The sequence below is a fragment of the Prunus mume genome, linkage group LG6 (genome assembly GCF_029339155.1).
Source record: "Prunus mume cultivar Tortuosa linkage group LG6, ASM2933915v1, whole genome shotgun sequence".
Classification (NCBI taxonomy): domain Eukaryota; kingdom Viridiplantae; phylum Streptophyta; class Magnoliopsida; order Rosales; family Rosaceae; genus Prunus; species Prunus mume.
In genome coordinates this window covers 4,448,058-4,470,454 of record NC_142703.1, presented here as the reverse complement: position 1 = coordinate 4,470,454, position 22,397 = coordinate 4,448,058, and the positions used below count along the sequence as shown (strand labels likewise).

Sequence of the window (22,397 nt, the reverse complement as noted above, 5' to 3'; positions counted from 1 at the left end):
GACCCAGTAGCCCAAAACCCACCCCCAGCCGCCCAAGCCCATCCTTATCTCCTTGAACCCAGTAGCTCTCTCCTCCCGCAGTCCCCCTTCTAAACCTCGAGTGGGTTTTCTTCAGTAAAACCTGTGGTCTGCATCAAATTCTTCTGCCCTTCCTATCTTCTTCTTCTTCAGTTTTTCTTAGGCTGCTTCAACTCCGATGACTTAATTCTAAAAGGTATTTCTTCATTTCCGTTTTTCTTTTTCTAGTTTAGGGTTTCATTTCTAATGGGATATTATATCCTCGTGTTTGCTCTGTTCAGTTGAGAAATGTCATATTCATTGGTGTCCAGTCAGTTTCTCTGCGTTTCTGAGCTTCTTTTGTTTTTGTTTGTTGTTTTTTTTCTGCAGCTGTAAATATAATTTATGTGTTTATGTGTCTGCATATATAATCTTATGTGTTCTTGTCTCTGTTGAAGCTTACTGATATTAATTTGGTCATGAAGTTTCTTACTTTGATGCTGTTTGTTTACTAACTAGTAGAAGATTATTAATCCATTATTAGGGTGCATTTGCTATTTCTTATAATGTCTGATCGAGTGTCTGATCATGTGGTTCCATCCTTATCATCTAATTCTTGCTTCTTAACAAATCTGAATTTGCAGCGGGAGTTCAATCAGATGGTATTTAATTAGCTATTACTTGTTGGGACTTGGGACCTCCTAACGATGCCGGCATTAATCTCGCCAAGGTTGCTCCTTTTTGGAGAGTCTCTATCCTTCCATAAGTTTCCACATGTTTCTAGGAATGCTTGGTTCCATAGAAGTGTTTGTAGTCTGAGTCTTGCAAGCCTCGGCTTCAAAAATGATCACGAAACAGTAGAGACTGGGAAATTCAACGAAGCCAAGCTGCTGAATTCTCTTACAGAAGTCCCCAAAAGTAAAGCCAAGGTGGTTAGAAGCCATGTAGTCAAGGCAGCTGGGCCACATAGATCGCTTGAAATAGATTCGACTATCTTTAATGCTAAATCATTTTTTGAGCTTGGGCTTCCACCTTTGTTGATAGAGAGGTTAGAGAAGGAAGGCTTTAAGACTCCAACTGATGTTCAAGCCACTGCAATTCCAACAATTCTTAAAGATCATGATGTTGTGATTCAATCTTATACAGGCTCAGGAAAAACATTGGCTTATCTTCTTCCCATCCTGTCTGAAGTTGGCCCGCTAAAGACAAGAACATCTGATGATGATGGTGAACCTGGGAAGAAAACAGACATAGAAGCAGTAATTGTGGCTCCTTCAAGGGAGCTGGGTATGCAAATTGTGAGAGAGTTTGAGAAGATATTAGGACCTGCAAACAAAAAAGTAGTTCAGCAGCTTGTAGGGGGTGCAAATCGATCAAGACAGGAAGAAGCACTGAGGAAAAATAAACCTTGCATTGTTGTTGGGACCCCGGGAAGGATTTCGGAGATTAGTGCAGCTGGGAAGCTTCACACCCATGGCTGCCGTTTCTTGGTCTTAGATGAGGTTGATCAACTGCTTTCATTTAATTTTCGGGAGGACATGCACCGGATATTGGAACATGTTGGGAGGAAATCCAGTGGAGACTCACGTGGACCAAAAGGCTCCCTTGCCAAGCGGGCTGAGCGTCAGACTGTTCTGGTTTCTGCCACAGTACCATTTTCAGTGATACGGGCAGCCAGGAGCTGGGGGCACGATCCACTTCTCATCCAAGCCAAAAAAGTCATTTCCATTGAATCTATTTCTCCCTCTGGATCCATTAATTTGTCAGGACAGTCAACCAGTTCTGATCCATCCTCAAATGTGCAGACTCAGGCTGCAATACAGAGCCTACCTCCGTCTCTAAAACACTACTACTGCGTTACAAAGTTACAACACAAGGTTGACACGTTGAGAAGATGTGTTCATGCTCTTGATGCCAAGTCCGTTATCGTCTTCATGAACCACACTAAGCAACTAAAAGATACCGTCTTCAAGCTGGAAGCTCGTGGAATGATAGCAGCAGAGCTACATGGGGATCTTGGTAAACTTGGTAGGACAACGACTCTGAAAAAGTTCAAGAATGGGGAGGTTAGAATTCTGGTGACTAATGAACTTTCAGCAAGGGGTTTGGATGTGGCAGAATGTGATCTTGTAGTCAATCTGGACTTACCCACAGACTCTATTCATTATGCACATCGAGCTGGTCGGACTGGTCGGCTTGGCAGGAAGGGCACTGTCGTAACAATATGCGAAGAGTCAGAAGTTTTTGTTGTGAAGAAGCTGCAGAGGCAGCTTAGCATTCCAATTGCAACTTGTGAGTTCACAGAGGGCAAGTTTGTTATCACCGAAGAAGAGAAGGCTCTACCAGCTCTGAGGTGATGATAATTTACTACCTATACTTATTGCAGTGTTGCAACTTTTGGAAATTGCAATCAGTTAATTCACTAATATAATTCCTCATAGAAAAGTTTATTAATATAGTTATGTTTTTTAGCATACTGTGAGAACAATGAGGGGTTGGTGCAATCAATGAACTAAATGATCCAAATTGTTTCTCTCTTTTGTTGAAGTTATTTGAAAAGCATCAAATACTATTCAAAATGCCACATGGTTTGAAGCATCATTTAAGCTCCCCATCCATACTGATTTCAGTTCTTTTTGTGTTGAATAGGGTTTAGGGTTCTAATATACTGCCATTTCATGGTCCAAAATAAAATAAATTAGTTTTTTGAAAGCTACTGAAATATGCTATACCAAGGGGCAGCTCAAGTGCATATCTGAAATAGCTTGTAATTAGCCATTTAACTTTGGTCATCCGTAAACTCCAAAAATTCAAGCTTTTTTGAGAATTTGGGTGCGGATAAGCTGAATGCATACTTTGGGTCCACGAGGCCAATAGCAATTAGCAACCTTCCTAACTAGGGCTGGGCATTTCCATGTGGCCAAACCGGACCTGTCGGGCCAGTTGTCCGGTTTCCCAAAAAATCAAGCCAAATCTCACCGAGGCCAGCCCTAGGCCCAAACTACACTTTCACATAAGTTGTTCTCTTCTTTGCCCCATGTGAGGACAGTCAGATAAAACCCTTAATTTGGTTTGGTACAAACCCACGAAAAGCAGCACAAATTAAACCCTTCATTTGGTTTTGGGTGAAGTCTTATTTGAAATACTAATGCTATTTGGACACACAACATTGACCACCTTAACGATCACCTTATGTGGCGGTGATGCCATGTATCAATTAATAAATGTTGCCATGAGGCCACTCACTAGAAATGCTAAGGTTTTTAATTGACATGGCGCATTCATTAATTGACATGATATGACACATCACTACATTAGGTGGTCAAGGTGATCAATATTGTGTATCTAAATATCATTATTCTATAGGGCAAAGGTGCTCCAGCACCATTACACACAAACAAAGATCTTAATAAACAACTTAGTATACCCCTTATAGGGTAGAAAAACTTGTGTGAAACAAATATAATACTGTTTTGCTATCTCGAATGAATTACAAATTGCCACATGCAAAACGGTGCTATCCTCGTTTCAGATAAGTGTTACTCCTTATAGGGACCTTTATTTTTGTCTTAAGAGGAAAAATTAACCCTCTTGCTACTGGAGGTCCCAAGGGGCCCTTATTACTATTATTATTATTTTTTTATTTATCAAATATGAATAATTTTATTCATCATTATCACCAAACAAACGATAAAAGTTTACAGACGAACGGAAGGCTTTAATGTGGCCTCATTAAAACCTTGCCATAAAAAATCCTCAATGGTGGAAAATCCGATCAAGGAAAAAGAGTACCCCCAATAGAGCCCTTATTACTTGACTACATGGACTTAATTCCTTTTTTTTTTCTAAATAGAAATACAATTATTATTATTGTTATTATTTATTGAAAAGAAGCAGCTTCATTTGGTGTTAGCTAGAGCAGAGCCTCATTGATCAAGTTTGCTTTTGCTTCGATCACATGGTACTGAGAATTGGATTCCAAGTATTCTTTGTAAGTCATTTGACGATAAGAGGGTGGGTTATGGTCGTCTACAAACTCTGGTTCAGGCTTCACAGTTGCGTCCAATGATGGTCCAAAGAAGAAGGGTAAACTCAACCTTTCCACTTCTGTGTTTAAAGCCAGCCGATGCAACAAGCTCTTGTACTTCCCATTGGTAAGAATCTGCAAACCACAAATTAATTACAAATTAAATATGGCACAGGAATTTTAACAAACGAAATCAAATAGGAGCTGTTTTTAAAGGTTAAATGGAAAATATCCAACTTTTGTAAGTGACGGACTGAATTTTGTCACACGTACTTCAAACCATCCAATATAACTGATTTAAGTATCTCACTTAGTCCGTATACACATATATGATTAATTAGTTTTTGGTCATACATATATGATTAATTTGTTTTGGGTTAAACACCGCTAGCATAGAGAAAGTTGCTGACAATATTGAAGTATAGCATTTTCCTTAAACCTAGTATTAAAGATGTATAATGTGCGAAAGAGAAAAAACTTGGAAAGATGATTAGATTTTTGTGGAGAAGAAATGAAAATTTGAGAAATGTATTGAAATGCACCAACCTCTATATTGTCAGCAACAAGGACACCAATGGAACTAGGAGGAAAATCTGCATTGAGCCACTTCCCTTGGTGCTTTATCTGAAGCCCCCCACCCACGTTTTGTGCTTTGAGCACAAGCAAACCAGGGTCTCGATGAGGAAACTGCCCAATCTGATTCTTATCATCCGAGCAACGCGACAGAGATTGATAGAAATTTGGTCCCAAAATATTGTAGCCAGATTCCAACTTCACTTTCTTTTCTATGTAGCATTCTTCAAGCCCCAGAGATTTTGAGATCCCTCTAAGCAATTGGATGCCCATCTCTCGCATTCTCTCACTATACTCTTGCAAAACCCTGCTTTCATCATATATAAACACCAAAATTTGTTGATGCATGTTAGGTAATTAAGTTTAAACATAGATTCAAGTATCAAAACTATTTGTTGTACCATTTTTGAAAGAACAAAATTATTGTCTTAATTACCAAGATAAGTTTCATCCTAGACTACGTATCACATCAACTAGATACAAACATCTTTTATGTAACCTAATTTTTCTAAATACGACTACTAGTTTTATAATAATTAAATTTGTTAAAGCAGATGAAATCGATCCGTAGGTGAAGTAATAATCGATATGTAAAACAAAGTTTAGAAAAACAAGTGTCAACGGGATCTAGTTCAATGAAAAAGAGTCTTGTCTTGCAGATGAATGATCTCAGGTTCGAAATCTCATGATACTTCGCATTTAAGAGATTACTAATACATTTAATGAATACAATTTAACGACTAAAATTAAAGTACATAACAAATTCTTAATATAAAATACTTATTCGAGAATCCCCATTTTTGTTGTGTGAAAGTGAATTAATTACTTCATGCATAGCCAATGCGTGCGTTTAATATAGAAGGTGGTTTACATGGAATCGTCAGGTTTTGTTGGGCAGTGGAAAGTGGGATGTGTCCTCATGTGGAGAAGCTCTCTTTTGGTTACGCCGCCCAATATGAATCTGATTCTATCCGTCGGATCATTTGTCGCATACCGTCGCTTCTCCTCGTCCGTCTGATGAAAAAATCTGGAAAGCCAACTGGTAACACTACCTATCAAGCTATCTGGGATCCCATGATTTGTCACCTTCCAAATCATCAAGGCCACTACCACTCAAACTTGACAAAGAAATATTATACGTGCCAGATGCTGCAATATATTCATTTTCATAATTAAGAAACAAGTTTTTTATTTAAGATTTTTAAGGTTTCAAAAAAAAATAGTGAGCTATAGATAACCAAAAAGTTCTAGATTTGGATGAATTTTCTTTTGGGGTATACCTTTGAAAGAGGAACATTGTTGAATGATTCCAACAATGAGATCCATTTTTCCTACTCATCAAAAGGGATCTTTGTAAGGAGAGAATATACATGCATATACATATATAGAATGACCTTATTTTGGGAAAAATGCACACGTATTTTATTTAGGTCTACTTAATGATGTAGTTCAGTGATCAGAATCGTCAATGCAAAAAAAAAACGATCATAGTTTGTTAGATAAAACTGAAACGTAAGAACATCATTAATGTTCATAATACAACATATATGTATGTAATAGAAGATATATATGAACTTGTAAAATCATGTTGCGGTCTAAAAACGTGTTCAATTAGCAATTTTAGTGTAGTGAAAAATAGAGACAAATGGAAGGAGGAAGAGGTAGGTATACTGTGAAGAAGCCATAGTTGAGGCAAGCTTGATTGAGGTCACTGACAGCTTGAGAGCTTTTGAGAGAATCATTGGAGATGAGCATGGAGTAGTCAATGACTGGAGTTTGAACATAACATGACTCATGGCCAAAACAAGTTTGAGTAAGCAGTTGTGGAGTTGCTTCAGTTCCAGTCATTGTGTGTGTTGTGAGAAAAGGAGAGAGAGAGAGAGAGAGAGAGAGAGCTAGTTGAGACTAAATGAGACTGACAAACTCAGAAGAAAAAAAAGCTTAAATGCATGCAAATATCAGAACCCAAAGCCACCATATTTATAGCCAGAAACACTCCAGCCACACTTGCCCTGCACTCGTGTCATCAGATCCTTACCAGCGCGTCACCCACTCTGCTGACATGATGTACACTTTCACTTTCTTCATTTCTGCTAATTTTCTCCCTTTTGTTTTTCTTCATATGTCTCACATATATATCGCTCAAGCTTTCGTTTGCTTCACTATTTTATGTATTTCTTACAGTTCGTATTAACCAACATCAAGAAATTTTAATATCTGTTTCTTCTTATAAAAAAATAAAATAAAATTGGGATATGCTGTTTTATTTATATATATATTGTTTTGTATTTTATTTTCTATTCTTTAAAAAAAAATATTAATAGTAAAAGTAAAATTTTGGTGGATTCAACAGTGTAGTTGCTGTGAATTGTTACTATAGATAGAAAAGTGTAAATGAAGTGAGGATAGGAAACTAGAGTGGATTGACTATGATTAGCTATGCACTCTTATTACAACATGCTTAACAACTAAAAGAAACATGACAAGTGGCAAAAAATATCTATATAAGATTGGTTCGGTTTTAAATCAAACAAAAATTCAATTTAATTACGTTGGATTATATCGAAATTAGCATCTAATCCAATCGAATTCAAAATCCAATTAAAATTGGATTGGGTTGATTGATTTAAATAGTTGGGATAAGATTTTGCACATCCCTAAAATTGTGGATTAGTTCATGACTATGGAACGATATAAACATGTACGAATGAAAACTAGAACAATTTACCTGTGCTACGGATTCTACTCTCAGCACAGCATGTATATGCTTAATGATTTTGTACCTTTTGTTTCTGAAATGCGCGTCATTACTTACATTTTAATGAAATGAACAAATTAGACAATTGATTTTGTGTAATCTATTAAGAACATTTTGAGTTTTGAACTAATTTCATAGCATAAACAAGAACATTAAGTACAATAGCTGGCCAACCCTCTCGTACCACCAACCTTTCTCTAGTAGTAGCTAGTCCATACCCCAGCCCATCACCCTCCTCCTACTGCTAATCCATACCCACTCTATCTTATAATTTATGTACCTCGGTCCTGTAATGCCCACTTGATTGCCAAGTACTCCTGAAGTTGTGAGTTTTGGTTTACTTTTCTTCTGTTTATACGTAATATAAGTATAATTTACCTACTTGTTTGCACGTATAAATTAAATCACCTGCTAGTAGTCCTCCTAGTTATTGCTAGTTATTCCATATATAAAATACAAGGGTTAATTTCAATTTAGTATCCTGAACTTTTATCATAAGGCACGCTTGCCCTTGCGCTCTCAATTTTAAAAATTACATATCCTAAAATTTTCAATTTTTTGCAATCTGATTCCGGCATTAACTTTGACATCAAAATTTCCGTTAATTGCTTGCATGATAGGCATGGGTCTCATCTATTCGCTTATTTCGATGTTAGTTGAAGAGTATTTTCGAATAATTGGTGTCTTCCCACCCATGAATAACACATTACACCCATTAATACCAAACCAATTTTTAACAAATTACTCTTCAACTGACATTGAAATAAATGAATAGGTGGGATCTAGACTTGTCACGCAAGTAATTAACGACAATTTTGACGATGAAGTTAATGCTAGAACCAGAATGCTCAAAATTGAAAAGCTTAAGGTATGTAATCGTTAAAATTAAGAGTACAGGGACGAACATACCTTAAAGGTAAGAGTTCAGGATATTAAATTGAAATTAATCCAAAATACAATTTGAGTGCGGCCCACAGTATATTAATATATACTTATATATTAACGTACCAATTCCTTAGTCGTACAACATTAATTTAGTCTCAAAATATAGGTAAACTGCTAACTAATTTAGCCTTAGAGCATAGGTTGCTTGCCTTTCCCTATCAACGTGCCAACACTGCCCATAAAGTTACTTTATGTGCGCGCATAGGTAATTGAGACTCTCAATCATTGCTAATTACGCTTTGTTTTAACATTTCAATCTATGTCAAAGGTCTAATGAGATTTCCTATTGAATGTATGTATCATGTTTGGGACCGAGCTTACGTGGATTAAAATGGTATCCGGCAAAGCTAGCTTATTTAGACTTTGATACTTTGGGGTAAAAAATAATCCCACGTCGATTGTTCCACGAAGGTAACACATTTCATGCTTAATACCCATCCAATATCTTCCGTATATATAATACAAGGTTCTCATTGGTCATGAATGATCAGCGATGACCATGCATGACTATGTCACATATGGAGGTGTTGTATTGTAAGCCTCAGATAATTTCGACAAATTAATAATGTCTTCGCTGATTTATGCGTGGCCGACAATATGGACTATTTCACTCTCGGGAATTAGTATTAAACCAAGACATTTTTATTTGAAAATGAAAGCCATAAAAAACTGTGGAAATAACTCAAGAATCGACAACTAAAATAAAATAATTTTGCACATTTAGATAATGGATTGATTTGCAGATTAAAAGTCTCTTGTTCGAACTCAAATGATATCTTAGTTCTGTATATAAAAAACCCCCTTCCGAGAGAGAGAGAGGAGTCCAAAACTGAAGTTGGATTTCACTGAAATTATCACCATCTAATATCTTAGTTTCCACGCATCTGAAATCACCATGGAAATTTCTTGGCTGACGGTTAATGAATAGACCCAATTTCACATAGAAAATTTCTTGGCTTCTCCATGGAAAGATCCGTTTCCTTTTACTTTATTTGAAATGTGTGCAGCCAATTTTGAAATCAGTATGTATACGTGTAGAGTTATGATTTATACGTGTACAGAAACATGTCAAGAGTAACTTGTTTTACGGAATGACCCAAACAATATTCTTTTATTTGTCTTTGATTCAAGAGCGGGGTTCAATATTTAATCATTCATTGTTGGTTTAATTTATTTCGATCAAAGCTATTATCTAAACTAAATTTCTAGCTTCATTCATTCTCAGTGGTTTTGATGGTTTGATCAATCAATTAAAAATTTTTCTCTTTAGGACATGTTCAATTTAACAGTTAAACTTGACCACAAGAAAATTATGCAACCACTCAAATAATTGACGTGACAATAAAATAAAATAAAATAAAATAAAACGCACTATTTTGTCATTCCTAATCAATCATTATATGTTGTGCATGATAATTCTTCTAAGCGGTAGTTTGTAATTGGCTGAAGATAGTAAAACAATGTTATTTCTATTTCATACAAATTTTTATGGTAATTTAGACTACCGCTTTTTATTTATTTATTATTATTTAAAAAGACTTCAACGTTTGGTTTATAACCCTCGTAACCAGCAACCACCTACCATAAGTTTGTCCAACATGAAAATATAGTAATCTACTGAAAAGAATGACATGACAAAACCAGTTACTTTAATGGAGCAGGTTGACGTTCTATAAGTTTATCCAGTATACTCAGGTCATCAGGTCAATTTGGTATTGTAGATGTATCATGTATACAAGTTGACAAGTTGCCAATTATAAAAAAAAAGTATTAAAACCAGATTAATACACTCTGTAGAATAATTGTAGATGTCAATAATTATTCCGACAAAATAACTCTTAGAATAATGATAAGATGTCATTATTCCGTAATTGGAATGAGCACTACCAAAAAACTGGTCAAAAACTACAAACTTAAGAGCACAAATATAGGTAGGGGTGGTTGCGGTTCAGTAACCGCAAATTTTTGCTCAAACCGCGAATCGATCGGCTATTTGTGGTATGGTGATTTTTGAAATCGCAAACCGACCGCTTGTGGTAAACCGTAAAAAGCGGTCAATTACCGTGAATTAGAGGTTTAAAACTGCAAGTTCTTTTTGTATCATAAAAATCTAATCTTCCACATTTTAGGTGCCTAATTTTGATGCTTCTTTTGAAGCTTTTTGAGTGCAAGCATACTTGAATCCAAAAATATAAATTCACAACCTAAATAAATAAATTCATAACATCAACTTCTCAAGCATATATAGATTCACAACTTCTTCAACTTCTCAAGCATTCACAACCTAAAGAAAATTAAAGTTACAATTCCAAGTATTCCAATTAAAGTTAAACTTCTCAAGCATTCATAACCTCAACTTCTCAAGCATTCCAATTTCAAATTCTTTAAAGTTACAAACCAAAAGGAAAATGCAATGCAAAATGAATTAAAGTTACAAACCAAAAGAAAAATCCAATTCAAAGTTAAAGTTTAAAAGGAAAATATGCAATGCACCAATGTTACAAACTAAAGTTACAAACTCAAGTGTTGGTGGTGATGAGTGGATTTGAAGGACCCCGTTGTGTTGTTTGAGCACCAATGCTATTTATAAAATGCTAATTTAAAAATATATATATGTATATATATATATATATATAGTCGCGGTTTGCGGTAACCACAAGTTTTAAAAATAAAATACTGCAACCGCAACCTACAAATGCAGTTCGGTTCTTCATACAGTAAATACGGTTCGGTTTTTCGCGATTGCAATTCTATTGCTGTAAATTATAAGTTAATTTTTACGATTTTTCAATTTTTGGGTCTAAAATGCTACCCCTAAATATAGGTATGGTGCCCTCTTCTCTAACATTGAGCACAAATAAGTTTTATTCGTGCTTTTTTTGTATAAAATACAAATAATTGTGTCAAATCAATTTACAAAAAGCACAAATTTTTATTGGACACAAAGAGTTGTGCCAAATGTCAATTTAGAGGCCAAGCAATCCTAAGATGTTCTACAGGGCAGCAACCCGTGTTTGATGCCCTATGTTGTTTTTCAATTTTGAATTTCATTTAGGAATGGATGGGTGATACTCTTACGGAATTTCAATTAATGTTATTGTTATTTGATTTGGTTTCTTTAGTTTTATGTCTTTAGTGATTTTCCTTGTTTCAAAATTTGGTCGTTTGGTTCTTGTGAAAACATTCTATCACTGCATTTGTATGCTATTCGGAGCATCTAGATCTACTAATTTGCTGAAATTTCAAATTCAATGTGATTGTTTATTCGTAAAATTTTTCATGTTTGCAATTTTGGGTGTAACTTGCTTCCTTGAAAACAAGGAGGAGGGGCGTAATCCAGCCTAAGCAAGTAGCAACTGGGTTGTGTAATATTTTTTTTTTAATAATATATAGGGAGTTCCATTAAAACACCTAAAATGGGAGCTGCTATTATGAAAAAGTCCAACACTCAAAATACTTTATAAAGACACCAAAAACTCATCATTACACATACTCAAAACTCATTTATAAACACACCCAAAAAATATACAATTGTTGACTTTGGAATTGCTTTTGGATGTGTTTCTATGTTTAAATAATGTTTGAGTTTTTTTATAAATATATTTTTAGGATTGAATTTATATATAAATTTGTATAATACGCATAATATATATAGCATTGAGCACGATTCTAAAGTTGTGTCTGTCTTTATACATATGTCTAATCAGTTCATAAAGTGACTGAGGAGGTTGTCAGAATACAACCACAAATACTTTTTTTCGTGCTTTATATTGTCTGACACGAATTTGTGATTTGTGCCCTATGGTAATAGAAACCCCTATAGAAGACACCGTCAGCTTAAAGGTCGCTGCACTGTGGCTTTTGGACATAGAGCACAATTATTTGTGTCTCTTGCTGTTAAAGGCACAAAAAAAAAATGGTGCCCAAAGCCACATATTCTAGTAGTGGAGACATATAGTTAGAAATTTCTCCAGCAAAGTACAAATTATATCATTAGAACAAATTAATGGTCATTAGTAAATGTAGGTTAGGTCAGTTGACAAGGACAGTGATCCCACCATGTTGCATTCATGTTTGATTCAAATGACTTAAGATAGAATTCTCTCCCGATAGATTATATCAATAGGTGCTGATTTTCCCACTTCCCTTTTATTTTTTAATTATTTTTACTATAACATACAATTTCCAACAAGGGAGTATAAGTGGACAAAAGAGAAGTATGAATATGTAATTTCCAACAAAGGGAGTGTAAGTGGACAAGAGGAGTGAGAACATATAATTTCCAACAAAGAGAGTGTGAAAATCAGCTACCTAAATTATAGCTTGGGTTAAAAAATAATGGAACTAGTTGATATATTTGAATATGTTCCCAAATAAATAATGTCCTTCGTTAGCTGTTTCTTAAATTTTGGGTTCGTACAACAACAGTCTTCAGTGCCCAAAGAAAAAAAATTAGAATATTCTAGTTTCACAAAAAAACAAAAAATAGATTAATATGATACCATACTCTCATCCGAGTACAAAAATGTAGCATTTTAATTTAAATATATTGGAAACGTAGCTAGAACATGTTAATATACCCATCATTATTGGCAATGGGCTAATACATTCACAATAAGGATATTTCATCATGAACTAGATATCGACTCATTACAAATATATTTAAATATATTCACAAATAAAGTCTTATTAAATGAAGACAAATACCACTAAATTAAATGTTAATCAGTAAAAGGTATTGTTTGCTTGATTTCCCAAAACTCTTTAGCTTTGCTATGCACAAACAAACAATTTTGCTTACTAAGCAGTGCAAAACGTCATCAACATGACTCAAGCATAATGCAAATATTCCTCGCAAAAACTAATTAATTATTTCCTTGCCGCACCAATAATGTCAAATCTTATCCTTTGGTAAGATTAATGTGACCCTAGTTCGAATATCACATGATTAAAAAGAACATCTTATTTTGTTAGGAGCACACATCCAAACTCGACTTCACATGATCAATAAGCATCACACATCCAACCTTGATTTCACACATGATCAGGCAACAACTACCTGTCTGTCCTTTAGCAACGTGCATTTTAAAACTTCGCGCAAAACAACTCCAAGTTGATACATGTTCACATGATCAATAAGCATCTAAAATAAACTGGTCTAACTAAGATTATTAGTTTATACTTTTGCGTAAAATATATTTTTTTCTAGCCAGGGGGTCCCATATATTCTCTTTATAAATCGGAGGAACGTGTTCGCATCAATGCATGCAAAACTAATCTTCTTGTCTCCCATTGCTCTTCCTTGTTAAGATCAACTAAATCTCTCTGCCTCTCCAAACACACAAACAAAATGGCTGAGACAGCTCCAGTTCTTGTTAACCACAGGCCTTTTGAACCAAACCCTATCCTCTCCCTTCACTCCACTGACTCATCCATCATCAAACCTCATGATTCCATTGCGGTTGTTGATGATGTTGAGATCCCCACCGTTGATTACTTCATGTTATTCTCTGATGATCTTGATGAACGAACCAAAGCCCTCGAATACATAGGCCATGTCTGCAAGGACTTCGGCTTCTTCTATGTATGATTGTTTCTTTTCGTTTTGACAGGCTTTTTCTATGCTTTTATACATATCCTAACTAAAGCCAAAAGTTCCCTTTTTGTATTTTTTGCTTTCGTACGTTTAATCATAAAATTAAAATACCAAATAGGGTTTACTCGTTTCCTTAATATTTTATTGGTTTTTTTTAATTATGTACTTTTCTATATTTTTATATCTGTTTTAACAATATTACAATCTGGGAAGTAGCATATGAGTGAGAAAAATAGATATAGCAAATGTTTTCTTGTCTAAATTTGGGACGATTATAGTTTGACAACATAACATTTTATGTTAGACAGTTCAACTAGAAATCTCCAATATCTTTATTAAGTTAAGTTTCTTGCTTATTTCTCTACAAAAATGAACTTGAAAGGTTGATTTCTATTAATTCCATAATTGATCGGACTAAGCCGACATGACCCAAAAATATTAGAGAAAATATGAACTAGTAAAGTTTCAGTTGGATTTCATACCTTGGATCTGAAGTATCAATCCAAGTAGATCCATATAGAGTATTTTCCTAAACTGGAATGGAAATCTTCTTTGACATTGAACATATGAAATATTTCATTTCATTCTTCATTTGGCATGCAATATGTTCATTGTTTTTTTTAATATTTTTATGATATTACAAATTGTTATGCTCTGAATTAAGTATTGATGAACTCATTACATTTCAGCTTGTAAACCATGGCATATCCGATAGCGTGTTTGAGGGTGTTTTCAAAGGAATTTCTGACTTCTTTAATCCAACCGAGATAGAGAGCCGAAAGCAGTACGAGAAAAAGAACCCAACAGATAGAATTCGATGGGGCTTACGATCTTCTCCTGGAGAGAATAGGGAATATCTCAAGATCATTGCGCATCCCCAGTATCACTGCCCTACTAAACCAGCTGGTTTCAGGTATATGATTTAATGTATCTACTATATTAAAATATTCTCTATGAGTTCTGCTATTTCTACCCACCAGTCATATTTTCCCACCCACTTTATCTTCAAAATTTTAAAGACAAATTTACCCCTTTATAAAATGACTTCTAAGGACTTAAACCCGACTTAAACCCTTAACACACCTATAACCTCCGCAACCTACAACGCCTTATCAACGTTCTCGTGTGCTTTTGGGAAAAAATGTGCACTATCCAATATTCAAACAAACCCAATAAGAAAACATGAGCAAATGCTCAAAATTGTGAAAGAATTTCAAAATCCCAACATTTCCCGAGAGATCCGTTGTTTGGTCACTAAGAAATTTAAAGAAAAAAAAAATCAAGAATCTCTAAGATCCATATTTGGTTTTATTAAGAAAAGTAAAGGCCAAGTCAAACTCAAAGTGAACCAAAACTATTGGTTCCATATTCTTGTTGAATAAGATTTTATGGCGACCCAAACAGAAAGTTAGGAGAAGACCCACATGGGGACGCATGGAGGTTTCAAGTGCAGAGAGAGAGGGATTGTTGTTTGAGATTCTTCTTCCTCCTCCTTCCCTCTTCTTTTGCATTGTTGTTTGAGAGTTGGAGAGAGAGGGATTGAATTTAATTGCATTATTAATTAATTAAAGGGTATTTTAGGAATAATGATGGGTGGAAAGATAAGATTTCAAATTTACATGATGGGTGGTAGAATAGGACAGGTGGGTGGAAATAGCAATACTCTTCTCTATTATTAATCAATATACAGAAAATCCATTCAGCATGCCCTAAAATCACATATATTTGGCTAATGGTTTTCCTATCCAGTGTGCTGAAAAATTTCTTAACTCTTAAATTCGAATCTCACTTGTTGGACAAAAAATAACATGTAGCATACGATGTTTGTGTCTCTCTCTCTCTCCTTCTCTCATCTAAGAATCTTCACAAGAAGTAAGATATTTTAATCCTTGTCTTCACATCACAAGAATAAATATGGTCAAGATCCGCGGTGTCGGGCATATTCTAATGGTGCCAGGTAAATGTTTTTGTTTTCAACAGTGAGTCCATGGAAGAGTATTTCAAGGGCTTGCGAGAGGTAGTACAGGGTTTGGGAAAGGCAGTGTCAAAAGCCTTGGGATTTGAAGAATGCTACATAGAAAAAGCTTTTAAGCTTGGAACGGGCTTTGATGTGTCAGCCATGAACCTCTACCCCCCAAATTTCAGATCAAAAGGTTCCATTGGTGTACCTGACCATACTGACCCTGGCTTCCTTGTTTCACTCATTCAAGATGTGAATGGTGGCTTACAAGTATTTTCCAATGATGGAAACTGCATCAATGTCAATATGCCCACTAATGCCATTTTTATAAACCTTGGGGACCATCTTGAGGTACAAATCTATCCCTTAATAATTTGTTATATCTTTACTTATATCTTCATAATGATGTTTTTGTTAAATATAAATTCCCTAATCACTAACAAATACAAACACTCTACGAAAATTATATCCAACTTCACTATGAGCGAAATACAATTTTCTTTCGGATAACCGGTAGAGAATTCATCCAGCTAGAAAAAAACATCAAAATGATTATGGAGTGAAGGCTCCCTAGTACTCACTAATTTCCTTGATTTAGATATTGACAAATGGGAAATACAAGAGCCATGTTCACCGAGTGGTTGTGGACAACAACAAAGTGAAGAGGATCTCAGTGGCTACGCTTCACGGACCTTCATTGGATGCATTTGTGAGCCCAGCACCAGAGTTTGTGGATGAATCTCACCCACCTGCATATCGTGGAATGACCTACAAGCAATCCTTACAAGCTAATGGCTCCGATGAGATCGATGTCCAATCTAGCATCGAACAAATTCGCCTTTAACCTTGATCTGCAGACAGTTAAATTGCGGGTGTCAATAAACTTGTACAAGTAATTGGTTCAAAATTTGTAGTTATAGAAACTGTAGTAAGCATATGTCATGTGGTTCAAAATGTTATTTCAGTTGCGTGGGGTTCATTACTGTGTTGTCCGAATAAATTTGTATTTCCTAATAGATATTATGAAATGTTGGTAGTTACTGTGAAATCAGTGACAGGAATCAATAAATCAACGTTCTAATTTATGTGCACTGATTATCTTTTTCTCATAAAAGTCTGATAACTTATTGATAACATATTGAGCACAGAAGTGTTTAATTAGTTTTGCAGTATATGCAGAAGTTATTAATTAGTTTTGACTCAGATAGGATATAACCCCAGAGTTACACAAGGTGTAAATCCAGCACCTCCACAACAAGGTTACAACTTACAACAACAACGACCAGTAAACAAGAAAATTTAAATATAGCAATGACAAAATGGATCCTTCTAGCATCCACAATAAGGTTACTACATACATAAAATTCTCTCCAACATATATAAAAAGTTCTCCCTTTTTCATCGTACAAAACTTTCCCGAATAAAAACTTTGGTATTTGATTTGATCTTGCTTTTCCCTTCCAAATCTGCCACAACATCTGATTGATGGGTTTCAAAAAGATCAATCACCATTTTCTTCAAATTCTGAGGACGCTCAAGAATATTGCAAAATCAGTTTCATTAGTCCCATCAGAGAGCTCTATGGTTACCTCCGTAAGCTGGCCAATAAACACAAGATTTTGCATTTTCCATTATCCCATATCAAACCCAGATGACTAGAATTTAAGACAAGAAAAAACACAAAAATTTAATAACTTGGCAATTATATTCTTGAGATAACCATGGGCAGCCAAGACTTTCACTTACTTCAGATTTAGCATTCCCTCCGAATGGGCTACACTTTATGTGCAGAGTATTGAAATAAGACACTGCTCTAAAAAGAGATGTCACTGCTGGGAGTAGGTCATTGATAAGCCTATATTTTATAAATATATTTTATGCCTCATTTGCTTATTTATTTGTTAATTTTCTTTGATTAAATTGGTTATTTTTAATTGATTTTGTGAGATTTGTGAAGGAATTGTGAAATAGGAGAAAGTGTCCTTAAAAAGGCAAGAAGATGAAGATTGGAGTTTAATTATAAAGAAGCCAAGTCATTCCTTTTGTTTCAAGGAATGATGTCAAATTTCCTAGTTCAAAACGGTTCAAGTCTTATCAAGTCAAACAATGAGAAATAAAGAAGACCATACTCTAGAAGGAATCCTACTTTTATAATAATTGTAATTGTACCTTAGATAGGTAGGATTTGTAGGAGTATTATGAATAGGGACTTTAGGTCATTAATCAATTGATCCTCCATCATCTACCCTCAAATTCCTACACATTCATACTCATAGCCGAAACACTCCAAGGAGAGAGAGAGTTTTAGAGAGACAAAGAAGACGACCTGGAGCTAGAGTTGCTGTCGTGCAGAGATCAAATCTTCAATTGATTTTTTCTTTCCTATGATATTGTTTATCATGGTTTTTATTAGGGAGTTGATTTTCCTACTCCATTTTTCTCCACTTACGACCTTTTAAAAAAAAAATACTTTTTAATTACTTTTTTTCTTTATTGTTCTTTCTCTTTCCTATTTTACCTTGATGACATGGCAAGTGAAATACCCACTTTGGTGTTGATGTGTGATAAAAAATTAATATAGAATTCTTTAAAAATAATATTTTGGAACCAAAAAAAATAATATCCAAATCCCAGCCATGCTCCTTCTCTTCTCCCTTACACATCCACCCTTCCGTGTTCCCTCTCCCCTGTTTCTCTCTTTCCCCCTCTTTCTTCAACAACAACCAAGGCCACCCCTTCTCATTTTCTCTCCCTCTTTTTCTCTGTTCCCCCTCTTTCTTCAAAAACCATCCAGGTTTTTTTTTTTTTTTAAAGTTTTGGGGTTTGGGTGTGGCTATTGGTGAGGCGATAAGGTCATTTGTGGCTGGCTACGTTGGGGCAGCGATGGCTATCAGTGGATGGGTGGCCAGGGACAAATGCAACTAATGGGCTGTATGGGCTATATAACCTATGCCAAAAAAAATTTGATTTTTAAATGTGATGTAATCTTAACCTAAAAACAAATATCTATAGCTAAATAGAAGAGATAGCCCACTACAACAAACAGAGTCAAAACCTACTTGAGTGGGAAAAAAAAAAAACAGAAAGCATCAATTCGTGAGGGTGAAAATGCAAAGAAGCCAAGACACTTCTTGGGGGTTTCATTTTAGTTCTATCAGAAGTTTGATTGATTTATTTAGTTCAACCAAGACACTTATTGATGAAATCGGTCGTAATGGACCTACATCACAATTTCGTGGGGAAGTTGAGAGTATTTATATTGCATGATGTTTGAATTTGTTTTTTCCTCACTTTTGTTGGAAAAAACTATAGGATTGCATGGTTATTTAGTGAGTTCAACTCTTTGAAGCCTAGAAGGGTGCAACTGAAATAGTTGTATTATGTGTTTGCATTGCATGTTTATGTATTATTGTCTTTTTTTTACTAGTTTATATCTTATGTACTAGATGCATTTTGAGGGTACGACTCAATATGTTCCCCCTAATTAAGTGTTTAATTTTTGTTATCAATGAAATTCACTCGTACCGTCGAGTTTGTTTATATGAGAAATCTAGCCCAGTGTATTTCGAAATCCTGGATTCGTCCCTGTGGGTGGCTACGTGGGGTGCGGCATGGGGGTGGGTTGAGAAAGCTTTAATTGGTTGAGCTGAATCACAAAGTGTAAAGCTCCTTCAAACGAAAAGCTTCAGACCCGAGCATTAGAAATTTCTCTTTGTTATCACTTAGTAGAAATGTTACAACAAGTCAATGACTTTTGAGAATTTGGTGGGAATAAAACATGATTTTGACTGATGTTGCTTTTGGAGATGAAATAGAGAAAGTTGGCTTTGGAGATGAAAAATAAAATTTTGGTTTTTGAATTTGTAGAGAGAGAAGTAGAGAAAAGGAGTGGAGGGAGACCGAGCCATTGATGTTGTTGGGGCTAGGGGGCAATGCAGTGGTGGATGGTGTGGGTGGTAATGGGGTGGTGGGCTTGAGTGCAGAAATGGAAGGAGAAGGGGGTTGACGGAGAGAAGGGGGTTGTTGGGGTTGGGAAAAATATTTTGTTTTGTTTTGTAAAATTTTAAAGAATTCATCTATCCATTGAAAAATATATATATTAAAAATAAAGTGCAAGTGGAAAAAATAATAATATAAAAGTGAAATAAGATAAGGGTAGAATAGGAAAGAGAAAGAATAAAAGAGAACAAAAGTGAATAAAAAATATTAAAAAGTAAAAAGGAGTGTAAGTAGATAAAAGAGGAGTGGGAAAATCAGTTCCCTTTTATTAAAGTTGTCATGAACTAATTTCTTTTTTGGCTAAGGCTACAATGTAGCCTAGCCATGAATATTCAATAACTTTAGTCAATATTAATTCCAAGTATTTTTCCATGTTGATTATCTATTACCATGCTTAATGCTTTGAATGTTTGGCCAACATTTAATTGTTTTTATACTAAATTGATGATAGGGATATCCAATTTGGGGTTGCTTCTTGTAATAGATGCCATGAGTTACATGATTAGACAGAGATGTTTTTCATGACGTGGTTATTTTGTAGGTTTTCCAAGGAATTTAATGAGTTCTTATTATCTTAATTTCATTACTAGGGATAGAGTGGGTTGGTAATAAAACTACTTTTGGTATAACCAGGGATAAAGTATCGAATAAAGTAGGGAAAATCAACTGTCAACGTGGAGAATAATTAGGATTAACATGCTAAGGGAGCTTGTGAGAATTGGCTATGGTGAAATCGGAAGCTCTAGTGCTCTCATAACTCTTTAATCTCACTACTTTATTTTTCTATGCTTGCTTTTATTCATTGTTTTAGTTAATTAATCAGTCCAATCTTCAATTGTTCAAATAAAGTCTTGGGTTAATCACAATCGATACTTAGTAAATTAAATCACTCTTCATGTGAATGACACTTTACTTAATAAAGTCTTGTGCGCTTGCAATAAATTTCACAACAGTCATCATTCAAGTTCCTAAGATCCAAACCCTAGTTACAAATATCATCTAATGGTTCTGGCAAGAAACCTTCCCTGTACAGAGCCTACAATTTTTCAAGAGAAAAATCATAAGTAGACGAAGCGCAAGAGAAATTGGAACTTAGGTGACAAGGGGAAAATTTAAATGCTATTCAAGTAGACATAGTGATGTTCACATGCTTTAATCCTTGACCAAATATACTTATGATTAGTCAACTGCTAGCCATGAGAAACCATAAAGAAGAACACACACACACACACACAAAGCATAACAATCTGTACCTGCAAGCTTACAAGATTACTAGTGACAACCTAGGCACTCATAAGAACCGTCAATCTAGGCATCCCTTGTGCTAGCAACAACTATGGTGAAAGTGTGTGAAAACATCATAATCAAATGAACAGCATACAACAGATAGTGATGACTAGTCAACGGCAAGAACACAAACCCAGAAATGCATGAACATCACATAATGACTAGTAAACTATCAAGGACACATCATAATCAAATAAACATCACACAACAGATCGTGATGACTAGTCAACCGCAAGAACACAAACCCAGAAATACATGAACATCATGCGATGACTAGTCAACTATCAAGAATACAAACCAGAAAATTACAGAGCTGCAAACTAGAAATTGTTCACCCAAAAACCCACCACTGGGAAAAAAAGGGGGTCATCAACTGACCATGCAATCTACTAAGCAAAGAAACACAAGCAAGCTCAAGAAATCCTAAATCTATTTAAGAAGATAAGTTATACCTCCTTTATGTAATCTTCTTCTCCAACTTAGCAAAACCAGTAGCTTAGTCTTCATGACAATGACAGCTTCTTCTTCAGCTTTTTCATCCCATGGCACCAGCTAGCCAGCTCAAACTCAGATAGAAACTAAAATTTGGATTCAATGAAGAATGACCAATTTCTACAAGAAACCATACTCTTGAAAAAACCAATCTTGAATCTGACCTAGATATATATATATATATATATATATATATAAGAATGTGTTTGTTCTAGCTAAATGCAGGTTTTATATTTCGAAAGTAGTTTTCGAAATTCAATTTAGAAAACTCATAGATGAAATGGTGATTTTCTCTTGAGGAAGAAGAAGCAAAAGGATGGAGGAAACCTTTTCAAAACTTCTCCTCAAAAGTGACGGCTGCCAAATGAGGAATTCTTTGGCTTTTACCCAAAAATTCCTAGGTCAGAATAGACACATGGCAGCTAAGAAATTCGCAAAATAGGACAAAAAAAATGGATAGGATAGAGTTGGAAACAGTGAGCTAGAAATCCTACTGATGCAAACGTTGACTAGTCATATGAAGGAAAGATGACTAGTCATAATCTTCAGAAATTTAGTGAATGCAATGTAGTGTGATGAAAAATTTACCTTTGTCAAACACATTGATTATCCATTAGATTGTAGTCAGATAAGAAAACCTAGAGAAGTAATTCTAATCTAACTAGAGCTTGGGAAAATACAATGATTGTCCTATTACAAATTTGTCAAGGGAAGCCAAAAGAAAATCACAAAATGCATACACTTAGCGAGAACCTGAACCCTT

The 22,397-nt window shown here is 35.1% G+C and overlaps 3 protein-coding genes across 3 annotated transcripts; 2 read left to right on the top strand and 1 right to left on the bottom strand.

Annotated features, from left to right (window-relative positions):
• The first annotated feature begins 5 nt into the window (after positions 1 to 5).
• Positions 6 to 2,576, top strand: EMB1586 (P-loop containing nucleoside triphosphate hydrolases superfamily protein). The gene is made up of 2 exons (XM_008239616.2): positions 6 to 214; positions 642 to 2,576. Exon 2 carries the CDS (start codon positions 705 to 707, stop codon positions 2,352 to 2,354), a length of 1,650 nt encoding a protein of 549 aa, XP_008237838.2. The 5' UTR covers positions 6 to 214; positions 642 to 704; the 3' UTR covers positions 2,355 to 2,576.
• Positions 2,577 to 3,910: 1,334 nt separating this feature from the next.
• LOC103336569 (2-oxoglutarate-dependent dioxygenase 19-like) lies at positions 3,911 to 6,445 on the bottom strand. Its single transcript, XM_016795050.2, has 4 exons — positions 6,269 to 6,445; positions 5,469 to 5,683; positions 4,571 to 4,904; positions 3,911 to 4,159 (listed from the first exon to the last, which is right to left on the bottom strand). The coding sequence occupies exons 1-4, from the start codon at positions 6,443 to 6,445 to the stop codon at positions 3,911 to 3,913; spliced, it is 975 nt and encodes a 324-aa protein (XP_016650536.2).
• A 7,131-nt stretch (positions 6,446 to 13,576) lies between these two features.
• On the top strand, positions 13,577 to 16,954 carry LOC103336561 (2-oxoglutarate-dependent dioxygenase 19-like). The gene is made up of 4 exons (XM_008239615.3): positions 13,577 to 13,884; positions 14,586 to 14,809; positions 15,877 to 16,207; positions 16,455 to 16,954. Exons 1-4 carry the CDS (start codon positions 13,651 to 13,653, stop codon positions 16,698 to 16,700), a joined length of 1,035 nt encoding a protein of 344 aa, XP_008237837.2. The 5' UTR covers positions 13,577 to 13,650; the 3' UTR covers positions 16,701 to 16,954.
• The last annotated feature ends 5,443 nt before the right edge of the window (positions 16,955 to 22,397 follow it).